General features: G+C 31.3%; 3 protein-coding genes across 3 annotated transcripts; all 3 read right to left on the minus strand.

Annotated features, from left to right (window-relative positions):
* Positions 1–3,158: 3,158 nt before the first annotated feature.
* On the minus strand, positions 3,159–4,782 carry LOC108226758 (transcription factor MYB14). The gene is made up of 3 exons (XM_017401754.2): positions 4,479–4,782; positions 4,208–4,337; positions 3,159–4,056 (listed from the first exon to the last, which is right to left on the minus strand). Exons 1-3 carry the CDS (start codon positions 4,609–4,611, stop codon positions 3,390–3,392), a joined length of 930 nt encoding a protein of 309 aa, XP_017257243.1. The 5' UTR covers positions 4,612–4,782; the 3' UTR covers positions 3,159–3,389.
* A 7,509-nt stretch (positions 4,783–12,291) lies between these two features.
* On the minus strand, positions 12,292–14,319 carry LOC108226209 (G-type lectin S-receptor-like serine/threonine-protein kinase At2g19130). The gene has a single exon (XM_064079321.1). The coding sequence runs from the start codon at positions 14,170–14,172 to the stop codon at positions 12,397–12,399; it is 1,776 nt and encodes a 591-aa protein (XP_063935391.1). The 5' UTR covers positions 14,173–14,319; the 3' UTR covers positions 12,292–12,396.
* On the minus strand, positions 14,218–14,844 carry LOC135147262 (G-type lectin S-receptor-like serine/threonine-protein kinase At2g19130). The gene has a single exon (XM_064080169.1). It carries the CDS (start codon positions 14,842–14,844, stop codon positions 14,218–14,220), a length of 627 nt encoding a protein of 208 aa, XP_063936239.1.
* Between the last annotated feature and the right edge of the window lie 41 nt (positions 14,845–14,885).

A 14,885-nucleotide genomic window follows, 5' to 3' on the forward strand; every position in this document is an offset into this window, starting at 1 on the left:
AAAAAAAGGGAGTACTAAAATTAAAAAAAAGTATAAGATGACAGGTGTCATATGATTATTGATTATAATTTAAATAATAATAACGAATTCCTCGTATATAATTACCATAACTAAATACTAAGAAGTATGAGAGCCAAAATAAATTAAACTTATAAAATTTAGCGTATAGAGTGGGTTCATAAACACATTACTACAAAAATCACTAATACTTTCTAAAATGAGTGAGAAACGAAATAAACTTGTAGTAAATGATAAAGATAAATTCTGCATCTCGAGATTATAGGCGACGAGAAAAATGTTTATCTAATTCGCAAAGGCATTCTGGGTAGGAGTGAGCAAAATCGAAAAACCGAACTGAATCATATAATTTTGATTCGGTTCGGTTTCATTTTACTGAAAAATTCGGTTAATTCGGTTTTTCGGTTTGAACCGAAAACAAGTTCAGTTCTGTTCGATTTTTGATAAAGAATTTCGGTTTAAACCGAAATAACAGAAACATTAATTAAATATAAAATAAATAAATATATATATTATATCTATACAGTACAGATCTGAGATAAGGATATTTCTAGAATCTAATATTCTTTCTAACCAACGCCGCGCGATACTCCGGTCAGTCCTCTCGGCTCTCAAACTCAAACTCATCTTCACTTCATCATATGATCTGTTTTTGAACTTGAGTGTAATTTTGTAATGCAAATGCTAGTTGTTGCTCACTGGTGCCTTAGCTATTTGATATGTCTGTAAGTCTGTTGGCGGATTTGGGACCTTGGACCTTGGTGCTATTTCTTTAACTTGTACTGCTGCGTATTACTTCTTACTTTCATTTTGCTATTTTCACTGATAAGGGGTGAATGATCAAGTGATATTCTTTTTCTAATGTATGAAATTAATGTGTAAAGTTTACAGCAAAATCAATTTTTTCCAAACCGAGCTGAAACCGAACCAAAATAATTCGGTTGGTTCGGTTCGGTTTCAAATACTAATTCGGTTCGGTTCAGTTTAAAAAAAACACTATTCAGTTTTCGGTTTTTTCAGTTCGGTTCGATTTTAAACCGACCGAATGCTCAACCCTTATTCTGGGGTGCTTAAATTGGAAAGGCATGGTGGAAGAACATCGAGAAAATGAGTCCATTTCCTGTACTGTAGTGGATGAAAATGGGCTATTTCTTTGGGCGTTGTAATAGTTTTGAAAATGGGTTACCTGTTTGGGCTTTGTAAAAGTTTTTTGTACTCGTTCAGGAGACTTGAGTCCCTTGATGGAACTGGGCTTATCAGAAGATCAACGAGATAAAAAAAAAAAAAGAAGCAAACTTGCATCTTACAACATCATATATATCAAACATAGCTTGAAATTTGAATCGGATAAAATGTAAAAAATATAATTAAAGCTAGTTTTAAAACTAATAATGTGATAAAATTTAGTACTCCTTCCGTGTTTTTATTCTTTTCCCGTTTCATATGTCGGCACAGTTAATAACATGAGACAAATTATTAATTTACGTCTAATTTATAAGACTAAATATAGTTATGAATGATTTTGTTGGATTCATATTCACAAGTATTTTAATACGGTTAAATTTTATATTTAACACTAATATAAAATTAGATATTAACGATAAAAAATATTTGTTGACAAACGTGATAAATAAAAACAGAAAAAATAATAAGAGATGGACCGAGTATTTATTTTAATACTGATAGATACGTTTCAGACCTCTGACATTTCCATAGTTGAAAGTTGGAGATTAAATAAAAGATAGTGGACAAGGTGATGGATAGTGACATTTCATTTACTCTATATACTTAAATACTTATTTACTAAAATTGAACTTTTGTCTGTGTTTAAAATTATTTTTTAAATTAAATTGTCGAGCCAGAGTGTCATCTGACTTCTTCCCATCAGGTAATACATATTTTTAGAGTCAATAAAATTCATATTTTCTCTTAGGGTTCTCTCTAAAATCAGGAAATGGCCACCATTACCAACTTTTAAGCTTGATTAAAATAGTATGCCTTCTTGAATTATACTGATAAACATGTTAATAAATATTAATTATTTAGAAAAAAGTAATACAATACACTTATTTTTTAAAATAGCTGCAGCAGAGCAAAATTTTTCTTCTGTAAATAGAAAAACACAAACATATTTTATTAGTAAACAAGAAAATATATGATTCCACACTAAAAAGTGTGAATCGAACCTATTGGATGGGTGAAACATATTCCGTAATCAGTCGAAAAACATTCAAATAACTATGCGTGCATATATTAAAATTATATAATATATTAAATTTACTATACTAATTTCATAAATATGTAAATCAATCATCAGATATTATAATTAAATCCACGTGACATCTTTAAATAAATAATTTGTTCAATTAGCTGTTTTAAGGAATGGAATTTCCGTATAAACTTTCGAACCAAGAAATTTGTAATGGCAAAATCTGATATCGCACAGCATTACGAGGACAATGACGTTGCAGGGCTGACACCAAACGCATGATGTTAGAGGTTCTGAATGGGTGGATACTCGTAGTTCTTTAAGTTATGTATAGCTGTATCATTGTATGTCCCTTTCTATCTACATTTTCTAGTGTTTTTCAATTCGTGGAGTAACAATTTTAGTATAAATTTGTCAGTCGTTGAAACTTAAAAGCTTATATCAATTATAAGGGCATGATGATTGAATAATTTAGAGTGCATCGGATTGTTAATTGTACACTGGCATGCATCGCGATAAAACTAAAAACGTACAACGCAATTTTTTAGGTATCATAATTCATAGTCGTGACATTTTAGATTTCTTTAAGCAAAAATGCAAAATAATTGGTTCAATTCATAATATATTGTTAAACACTAAATAATGAGTCATTTGACTTCTTGAGATTAGGATAGGTGCAACAGCTGTGATTTCTTTATCGAATGCTCCTTTTGTTTTCAAATATTTGACGTTTGACTTTTGTGCACACATTTTTAAATGCATTGACTGCATAGCTAGAATTAATATTTTTTAAATTTTTTTTTGTGAATTAAAGTATATGATTAATATTTTTATTTAAAAAAAAATTTAAAAATAATAATTTTAGGTATACAATCAAAACTCTTAGAATAATATGTCAAAAAGTTAAACGTCAAATATTTAAAAACAAAAAGAGTACTGTATTTATCGCATTATATTCACTTTAACAATAAATACACTTGTGCAATCACTTTCCTTGAGGATTGCACAACCTGTTATCATGAGCATTTTCACTCTCTCCTGGATAACAGTAATTAAAGCTCGGTTAAAACTTAAAACTTAAAAAGGCAAAACTAAAACTTGTTACGGTACAATTTTTTTACTCTTGTTGCGGTCATTCCTTTGGTTTATTTGTTTTCGTTTATCACCTGATGCACACATCGCTCAAATCATATGACCATAAAAAAAATTCTTCAGTAGCAGGAGAACTGGGATGAACAAGTCCGGGATCTGATAAACCTTGTTCATGTGCATTGATCATGTAAATATCCGTCTCGAATGACTGACTCCAAATATCACCCAAGCCTTCGATAGAAGGAGTCACCGAATTATCTTCCCCGAACCAAGCCATTAGATCACTGACATCAGAACATCTGAAAGGCATTTCATTACTAGCTGATCCTTCCTCTGACTCATAATCTTCAATGTTAAGTTCTTGGCTCAACAAACCATCGGAGGTTTCACAAGATTTTGCACGAGCGCCATTTTTTTGAACCCAACTGAAAAGATCAGTTAGAGGTGCATCAGAATAGCTTTGTGAGAGTTCAGTGCAACATGATTCGTTCGGTGAGCCGGTTAATCCTTCAGAAAGAGTAGGACTTTTTATTTCTCGACCTTTATCAGATTCAAATGATATTTCATCGATCTCTTGTTTTGATATCTGGGAAGTTTGACGTCTAGATTTTTTCTTCTTCTCGTTGGATGGCAGGGTTGAATTTAGGCCTTCTGTTCGTTTCTTTAAATGCGTGTGCCAGAAGTTTTTAATTTCGTTGTCCGTTCTTCCGGGTAGCTTTGTTGCAATAACTGACCATCTGTAGATCGATGGAAAAGTACTGATTAAGTAAGTGCTTTACAAAATAAATTATCACATAAACAGATAAGCATTGGAATATTGAGTACATTATTAACAAGAAAGAACCGTTCAGCAATTAATCATGAAAATATCAGGTTCAAGGATCATACTTTTTACCAAGCTGATTATGTAAGTTGAAGATGAGTTCTTCTTCATCTTTTGTGTAGTTCCCACGTTTAACATTTGGCTGCAGATAATTCTTCCACCGCAGTCTGCAACTCTTCCCACATCGAGATAACCCTAAAAATCCGCAAAAATCTAGTTAATCATCTTTTTTCCCATAAACGGATTTGACAGACTGAATATAAAAACGAAAGCCACAGGATAAATCAAGTTTTCTGCAAAAACATAATTTAATCTGAATAACGGCAAATTACATACCAGCAAACTGGGGAAGCTGGCGCCAGTTCCAAATCCCGTATTTGTTAATATAAGCCCTGAGCTTATCATCTTCTTCTTTACTCCACTCACCTTTCCTTATCCCATTTTTGTCGATGCTTGGCGATCTCACCATTTTTCTTCTCGTGTTCAAGCTCCGCTATGATAGATTATCAAGAGAGGATCAAAATACAAGAATGCGTACAAAATGAAGCACACACTCTTCTTTTTACTCTCTATTTTTTGGAGATACAGACTAGACGACTGAATGAGTATCCTGAGCAGTCAACTACGTGCACTTATTTATACAAACCAGCCTCATAAACATAAACGTGTTTTTAATAATATATACAACTGGAATCAGCGATGAACATGCCTAGCGGCACAAGTGGGTCAACTCGCCAGGAGAAAAAACTGTGACGTATACACAGTTTGTGACATAATCATATTTATCAATCTATATAGAGGAATACAATTAGGGCTGTTTAACGAACCGAGCTGTTCGCGAACAAGCTCGAGCTCGGCTCGTTAAGAGCTCGTTCGGCTCGGCTCGTTAAGTTAACGAGCTCGAACACAAAAAATTGTTCGTTAAGTAAACGAGCTCGAGCCGAGCTTTTAGTATGTTCGGCTCGAGCTCGGCTCGAGCTCGACTCGAGCTCGCTCGGCTCGAGCTCGGCTCGTTAAAGCTCGAAAAAATGTAATATTTTTGGGTTTTTTTATAATTTATATATGTTATTGAACTCAGAATTCAACATATAATTTATATATATCTATTTTAGTGATGTAACCAAAATTTCAGAAAATAATAATTTTATATGGTTTGCTATTTTGACAGTCAAGTAGAAGGTTAACTAGTACCGCTAACTAGTGTTTAATCCTAAATTAGTGTTTCAATTTTTTAAAAAATATTTCTTACCGATGCAACCTTATGGATGTTAACATATATACATTTTAGTGATATAAACAAAGTTTCAAAAAAATTAAAATTATTTGGTTAGCTATTTTAAGAGTCAACTAGCGGTTTGTCTTTATTTTTTTTCTGGCTCGGCTCGACTCGACTCGACTCGGCTCGGCTTGTATTTGTTCGCGAACAAGCTCGTGTTCGGCTCGTTAGTTAACGAGCCGAGCTTGAACACAATTTTTGTTCGATAAAAAAGCTCGGCTCGGCTCGGCTCGTCAGAAAAAAAATTAAAGCTCGGCTCGGTTCGGTCAAAACTCGGCTCGGCTCGGTTCGTGAACAGCCCTAAATACAATAGTCTTTCCATTTACATCCAGTTGAACATAGAAATATGAGTTTGCCCGGTCTTAACTTCACGAAAATTACAAATTCTAATCACTTAAAACTCCCGTCAAACTTTTAAGTGACCAACGGATTGATGATATTTGGTTCGGTTTTAGCTAATAGTGTAGTGTAGAGGTATATATGTTTATCAAATTTAAATAATTCGGTATTTGCATTAAAATCTGTTTTTTGCTTTAAGCCTACACAGGTTTTTGGCTGATCATGACAGCAGAAGCTACCAAAGGAGCCGGGCCACGACTTGGACATTTATATGATACAACAAAAAATCCGGGGCCTTGCAGAAGTTCTAGAGGTGTTATCACTTTCCTGTACGGGCACTGCTGCACTCTCATTTATGATTGAAATTCATTCAACAATAAATTCACCAGAACAAGATGATATTGATACTATCTTTACTTGCAAGAGCGGACAGTAAGTGATCTTTGATCTCATGGATCAGTTTTGGTGTGGGATAGAGTATATATATCCACCTACTAATTAAGAACCCCAACCAACCATGTAATTAACCACCGTATTTATGATGAAGAAAAATAATAACTGCACAGTGAGTGGTTTTAGAAGTCATCTAGACTCACAGTTCGTATGGACATACAGTGCAGAGAAGATTTTTGTATCTGCAGGTTTTAGCTGTATTACTCTCACCCTCAGTTCAATTCAGTTCCTTTGATTTTATGTTTGTTTTACCAAGTGGAGGTGGAGGAGTAGCCAACTTAACATATTTAATTATGAGTAAGATTATATTTATAAAATTGGAAATAAAATTTGTATAAAATGATATAATAGTTCACCTAAGATGTTTTAGTTGATATTAATAATAATGCTTATAGGAGCTATTCCAATCAAAATTTAACGAATGCTCAATTTGTGAATGATTGTGTAACTAATTTTGTGCAATATTTTTTTTTCCTATTTAATTAGCATGTATAGACTGTACACATCCGAGCAAAATTTTTTAGTCAAACATAGATAAAAATTTTATAAATAAAAATTATATAATTATCGAGAAAAATGTAATTCTTCTATATTTTTTCTCAACAAAGTTGTTGTTCATACACATTAAGCTCAAAAAAATATGAGAATTTATTGATTGAGATGAATGATACATAATAGTAAGTTGGATGCTTCTTATCAAAGTTATCAAACATATTAACCTGTATTTGAAAATACATTCCAAATATTTATATACAATAACATGCTCCATCCTTCAAGGTTTTCCGAATCATAATTGTTTGGCTTCCAGTCGTAAAAACTAAAACTAAGCTTTATAAATTAACTCTTAAGTGACAATTTTCATGATCAGAGGTGTGATGTAATAACATACAAGATGATATTTAATTTATTCAATTACATAACTCATTAATTTTTATTCCTTGTTATATATTATTCATATCATAAATATTTTAAGATACATGTTTTATTCACGTCAAATAATGAGAGTTTATTAGGATTCTGAACAAAGTAACGTTGAAAATAATACTTCTAATAGAAAATTAACTATTTCATAATAACTTTAATGTTGGAATTTCTCTTTATTTCGAATAGTTAATATGATTTTTTTGCCGAGAACTATAAATGGGTATTACAATATTAATTAAGAACTTAATTATGAATTACTCTATACTAGTTGATAGCCCGTGCCAAGCACGGGTTTAAATAAAATTTTAAAATTTGTTATTTATTGGAAGAATAATGTCTTTTTTAGTTAGATTATCATATTTTTATTATACTTATTTAAATTATTGTTTTTAAATGATATTTAAATTATTGTTATTTAATATAAGACTTTCAATATATTAAAATTTGATCCTACTTTAAATTTATTTCATAACAATATGAGTCTCTGTTCTATGGAATTCACAAAATAAGAGTATTGGCGTCCAAAATTATTTAAAAATAATCTACTCGTTTCAATTTTAATTTTTTTTTAGTCTACAATATATTTGTAAACATCACTATGTTTACAAATATATTTATTTTAGTAAAATCACTATGTTGTTTGATGATTTTTAAATTGTGAAAATAATATTCAAGATCAACACATATAAGTTCGTTTACAGCGTCTTTAATCTCGAATAAAATTCAAATTTTTAAGTCGTAATTGTTATATTCAATTATTAGGCAAACGTTATATATAATTATATTTGGAGTTTTTGTAGATTTAACAGCTGTAGTAGTTGTTTGATAAACTGATATTATAGTTTGACAAAATTAATTAACTTTCCAAAAGTAATTTGATATCAAATAATTTGACGTATGTCTAGAGTTTTGGTTCTTTTATTATATGTTGCAATATGGATAATGACTTCATTTTTTTTTGAGTTTTTATTTGTCAAGTCAGTGTTACCATCGCCTTATTCGTCTTTATCGCAATCTTCTGGAAAACACTGAATGATAATAATTATTATTATTAAAAAAAATATGACCAGGTTTATTGGTACTTTGGTATCAATATTGAATCTTGTTTATTTTAATTCTGAAATATGATAGAAATTTTATAAATTTGTTTCGTAAATTAAATTGTATGAGTTTTAAAAATTAAAACGAATATTTGACGTATGTCTAGAGTTTCGGTTCTTTTATTATATGTTGAAATATGGACAATGACTTCATTTTTTTTTAGTTTCCATTTGTCAAGTCAATGTTGCCACCGCCTTATTCCATTATTCGTCTTTATCGTACTTTTCTGAAAAACACTAAATGATAATAATGATAATTATTAAAAAATATATGATCAAGTTTTTTGATACTTTGGTATCAATATTGAATCTTGTTTATTTTAATTCTGGAATATGATAGAAGTTTTATAAATTTATTTCGTAAATTAAATTGTATGAGTTTTAAAAATTAAAACGAATAATTTCGTTGACATTATTATTCTATTGATAGAATATTATATTAATATCAATATGAACTCGTTATTTATTTGAACTCTGAAGCATGATAAAAGATTTATAGAGTTGTTCCATATATTAAATTATTTGAGTTTTAAAAAACTAAAGCAAATAATTTTGTTGGTAATATATATTTATTAGTGAGATAATTGTTATAATACAAAATCCTGTCAAATATAGAAGTTCTTTGATAATAGTAATAATTGTTAAATAAAAAATAAAATGATGATAGCCAAATTTTGATATGAATTTTATAGAACTGTTTCATAAGTTAAATTGTTTGCGATTTAACTGTGCGGATAGGATAAATGTTATATTACAAAATCCTAAACACCATGGAAGTCTTTTTATAGTATGATAATAATCTTAACCAATTTTGAAATTATTAATAATAAAATCTGAATAAATATAGAATTCTTTTCATAATTGTATAATAATAATTATAAAAACCTAAAAATGTATAATAATAAGTATAAAATCCTAACAATATGAAAATCTTTTCATAATTCTATAATGGTTATTGTTATTAAATAAAAAATTTATATAACATTCTCCTAATCAATATTGAAGTTCTTAATAATAAAATTCTAATCAATACAGAAATCTTTCACTATCCTAATGAATATTGAGGTCTTTAATAATAAAATTTTATTCAATATTGAAGTCTTTTGATAATAATATAATAATGACTATAAAATTCTAATCAATATGAAAGTGACCGAATTTTGGTACTTTAGTACCGATGTTCCACCGAAACGTGGTTTCGCTTATTAATTAGAATTCTTTTCATAATTGTATAATAATAATTATAAAAATCTAAAAATGTATAATAATAAGTATAAAATATTAACAATATGAAAATCTTTTCATAATTCTATAATGGTTATTGTTATTAAATAAAAAATTTATATAACATTCTCCTAATCAATATTGAAGTTCTTAATAATAAAATTCTAATCAATACAGAAATTTTTCACTTTCCTAATGAATATTGAGGTCTTTAATAATAAAATTTTATTCAATATTGAAGTCTTTTGATAATAATATAATAATGACTATAAAATTCTAATCAATATGAAAGTGACCGAATTTTGGTACTTTAGTACCGATGTTCCACCGAAACGTGGTTTCGCTTATTAATAAAGGGTATTGATATCGCATCTTAAAAGCCGAAGAATCATTTTCGGACGAGTGTAAACAGAAGAATTTGCAGGCCGACAAAAGAAACTTGCCAGATATCACATATTCTTTTACTAATAGTTTATTATTGGAGGGTGAGATAGAAACTTCACTTCTTCTGTGACTATTAGATCAAAACCATAATCCAACTGCTAATTTCAATAACCTAAATCTTAAAATTTAATATCCTTATTCGAGTAATACATATTCTTTGTTTAATTTAACGAGAGTGATCTAGCGTGGACATCTGAGGCAATGCCTCAGCCCTCAAGTAGTAATAATCACGACTGACTTAATAATTTCTTTTCTTCACACATGTATTAGTTGCGTGTGAACCCAAATTCTGGTTTCATACTGTTTCTTTAATCTGTTCATACTAGCCCGTTTGGTTGACTTGCAGCAAGTGTTCTTACAAATTCTTCCACGCCGAGTATACGGGTCAATAATTTTCCTACCGTCTAAAATAAGTGTTTTCTCTTATAATTATTCTCAAAATTATGATTAATTGTGATCTTAATCATCAATTATTTATTATTCGCCAAACTGATCAAATTCTATATTATTTGATTAATTATTCGAACAATTTCTGATTAATCTAATTAATTTTGATTAATTTTGATTATATTGTTGTTTCTTACGACACACAATACTGCTCACGAATATCAAACGAACTCAATTTATTAGATGTGTGCCCACAGAATTATGTCATAGAAAAATGTTTTTTTCTTCTAAGGAGAAAAACGAGGTTTTGTTTGGTACTATTTTCATAAATGACTTTATGTCTATAATTACTGTTTTTAAAATTTTTAATATTTCTATTAAAAAAACTTTATGTCTATAATTATTATCTATTAGAATTTTACATAATTTTTTAGAAGACACGTGTTAATGATCAAGCCTTGCATCAAATTACCCAAATTTACCGTCACTGTTTACATTTTATAAATATTCGGACAATTCCTTATCATTTTCATTGAGAGTAGCTTCTCAAACTCCTCTCTAGGCGAACCGAGACTTGCTATAGAAATATAGGATTCTGAGCACTAATTTGCATGTGTGTATCTACAATACAATAAAATGATCCGGCAAATGATTCAAAAATCATTATATACCGAATAATCGGCAGTAATGTGTTTATAACTACCAGTAATTTGTGAGCCGGTTCTTCACAAAATGATGACAAACAACCGAAACCTTTTTCAATAATGAGAAATTAATAAGAATATATATAAATTATTCGATTTTTATTAACTAGATTTTTTGAATAAAAAAATTCATATTTAGAACCCTCATGCCTCAACGTTCTTACAGCTCACTGAAGACCCTGTAGTAAAAAATATTTTTAGGTATTTAGAATTCTCTTAAATATATATTTAGCATTTACGCTTCATCTAACCGGTTTTATAGAAATTAAAGGGGAAAAAAATAGAAAAGATTACTGTAAATATGAAAGTAGATGTAACACATGTTATTAGTCGAAAAAACCATATTTAAGCAATACAAGTGCTGTTTTCTTAAAAAGAAAACCGTATGCCTGTTTTTGGAAACTAATTGGAAGCGGTGAAGGGGCATCGGCAGGTCAAATCTGCACCACATTTAGCAAAAATATTTAGAACAAATAATAGTTTTAGCAATTGCATCATGCCCAAGACTTTATTTTTTTTAATAATAAGCTGGATCTTGGAAATTAATAATACATTTTTAGAAAATCAAAAACCTGAGTTTTTGTAATATAAGTTATACTAGTGGGATTGACAATTTCTTTTTTACCGCTTTTGCTTGTCCGGGAGACAAATTGATAGGACACACTGGTTTCTGACCTTTCTAATTTTTAAAGTTTGATGCCATTAGCATGGAGCAACTTGAAGGAGACAATAACTTTATTTTTTTTTTTAATTTTTAAATTTAATGCCATTAGCATGTGCATCGGCCAGAATTAAATAACACGAAGTTCCCCAAGTATGGAGGGTAGAGATAGATGAATTCTGACTCAATTCTATGTTCAAGAAAATATAGTCTGTTATGAGGTGGCATATCCGATATCATGAGTAAAAGAATTCTCTAGTATAAGCGATTTTTAATATGACATTAAGTTTTGGAGGTATATCTTGAAAATAAATTAGTACGGTATCGATGAAAGCTGATTACTTCCCCTTTTTAAAATATAAAGAGCTTGGTTTTTTGATTTATGTCTTTTGATCGAATAATTAAAATTATTATTTTTAAAATTTCATTTTTAATAATAAAATTAATCATATATTTTAACTCAAAAAAGAAGTTCTTTTCAAAATAATAATTTTTCACTATACAGTCAAATAAATTAGAAATACGTGTCAAAAAATCAAATGAATTATTTTTTAAAATGAAAAAAGCATATAATATTTTAATAAACTAACTATATTGTGAAAATAAATTCATATATTAACATCATACTATACCCTTTACAGACCTTTTTCAAATTTTATATAATGAAATACTCTTGGACACTCTCTTACAATGAAATCATAGTGAATTGAGTACAACAATCCATGCAATGCGGATCGTCTCCCTAGCCTCTGTTCATGGACAGAGAGGAGGTCCATGAAGGATCACTCTGTATTAGCACACCTAGGGAGGGTAACTTGCCCGTAAAGAAAACAATATCTTCCTCATTCTTCATGTCCAAAAAGAGTTGAAAACTTCGTGGATCTGGAGGCAGATTCACCTCCAAAACTCCTTCAAGAATTTGAACTATCTGACTCATTGATGGCCTTAAATTCTCATCATCTTGGATGCACCAACAAGCTACTCTACATATCTTTGTTACTTCTTCTACATCAGCAATAAAATTCAAATTGGGGTCCAGTATGTTAAGGATTTCGCCTCCATCTACTGTCACATTAGCAGCTCTTGCAGGAAAGAAATTAACTATCCCATCTCTGGTTTGCTCCATATTGCGCCTCCCCGAGACAAACTCAAACAGCATCATTCCATAACTATAGACATCTGCTTTGGTTGTTATCGCGGCTCCTGATATCCATTCTGGTGCAAGATATCCTCTGGTCCCTCTCATGGTTGTCAAAACCCTACTGAAATCACGCCCAACCAGCTTTGCCAGACCGAAATCTGCAATTTTGGGACACATGTCGTCGTTTAGAAGTATGTTTTCAGGTTTTACATCACAATGTATGATGCAGTCTACGCATTTCTCATGAAGATAAACCAACCCTTTCGCGATCCCCAAAGCAATTTCATACCTTGTTTTCCAGGACAGTATGCTTGAACTTGTATCTGCTTTGAAAATATGAGAATCTAATGAGCCCTTGGACATGTACTCATATACTAACAGTTTCTCATTACCTTGAGAACAGAAACCACGAAGATGCACAAGATTTACATGCTGAATGTTTCCTATGGTGCTGACTTCATTTCGGAATTGCTTTTCTCCTTGGCTGAGGCCTTCCAACTTCTTCACCGCTATGACAGTAGAATCAGGCATTGTTCCCTTAAAAACAGATCCAAAGCCTCCTCCACCCAACCTTTCTGAGAAATTCTTTGTGGCACTTAGTATATCCTTGTAACCAAATGCCACCAATGTGCCTTCTACAGCCCTCTCTGACCCTCTTTTAAATTTTCGGGCCAAAATAAATCCTACAAGGATTGTTAACACAACCATAGATGAGCCTCCAGCAACGCCATAAACAACCCTCCTACTTTTTTGAGAGAACTCCAAAGAACTGAGTCTAATATAGATTACCTTCCCATCAGCATTGTCTTTTGATAGTTGTTGCATATTAAAGAGGGCTCCGCTCCAAGTAAAACAGGCACTGTCGTGGTAAGCATAAGCACTGCAAGAACAGCTGCTCCGACAGATGGATTTACACCCTTTTGCACTGCTAACAAACGGCACAGATTGAGAATTGTTGGGCAACTTAACGTAAGAATACTTGCCAAACATGTCTTTTCCACCATTGGATGTGTTTGTTTTACCACAATCCAACTCGATATCCCGGACACAACCTCCAGAGTAATCTCCCAAATTCCAACTTCTCTCAAACCTACTCCTGAAAGCAGGCAGGCAGTTACAGAAAGGTAAAGAGAGTTGATTACAAATGCCATACGCCCCACAAACATTACTGACTTCACATTGTTGTTTCGGCTCAGACCAAATGAAACTCCACTTATTGGTTTTGTCTAACCATGAGAGTAGTTTGATTTGCCCGGAATTGTCTATGACAAGTCTAGATATGAACGAGAGAGTACGTATAGAAGAATATGAGAAAGAAGTCTCATTTTTGTTGGAAACATAGCTAAAATTAAACAAGGCATAAGAATTTGGGTACATCTCAGGTACTCTACTCCATATCTGCCCATCCCAATATCCACTATACTATATCAGCTTAGACCTGTTCCACATAATCACACCTTGATTGTTAATTGGGTCAACTTCCAATGTATACAATCCAGGAGCAGGATCTTCTGAATTCTTCCATGAAGTAAGAGTTTTCGTCTTGTTTGTACGTTTATCATATGAAATCTTGCTCCCTGGTAACCATGTATCAGAAGGGTAATCCAAGCTTTGCCACAGCGTTGAACTTGGCCCATTTCTCAAAACCAAGTTTCCATCATCAAGAAGCACTGCCACCAGACTGGAAAAAGTAGCATTTGTCTCCGTGGACCAAACTTGTGCTTGCATCTCGTCGAAGAGCACCAAGTTACCATCCACAATTTTCAGCTCTGAAGAATATTTATTCTTTACTGGTTTTTCCCTGTTTGCAACCCAAACGACAGTTTGCTCAGAAACCTTTTTGAACCAGATGCCGATGTAGTACTTGGAAGATTTACCTGGCTTAAAGAAACCAAGCTCATAATTTCCACCAGAAGAGACAATGGTTTTGTCGCCAGAGAGGGACTGACTAGCTGATATGCTATCAGCTCCAAAGCAGAGATGAATATTGATGAAGAAATATAAGAAAAGTGGTATTAGCTTGAAAATGCGACTTTCTTTAGCACCCATAGCTACCTTTGGTATGTGCATGAAAGGTTATCTCAATTTGC

Source organism: Daucus carota, chromosome 6 (assembly GCF_001625215.2).
Source record: "Daucus carota subsp. sativus chromosome 6, DH1 v3.0, whole genome shotgun sequence".
Lineage (NCBI taxonomy): Eukaryota > Viridiplantae > Streptophyta > Magnoliopsida > Apiales > Apiaceae > Daucus > Daucus carota.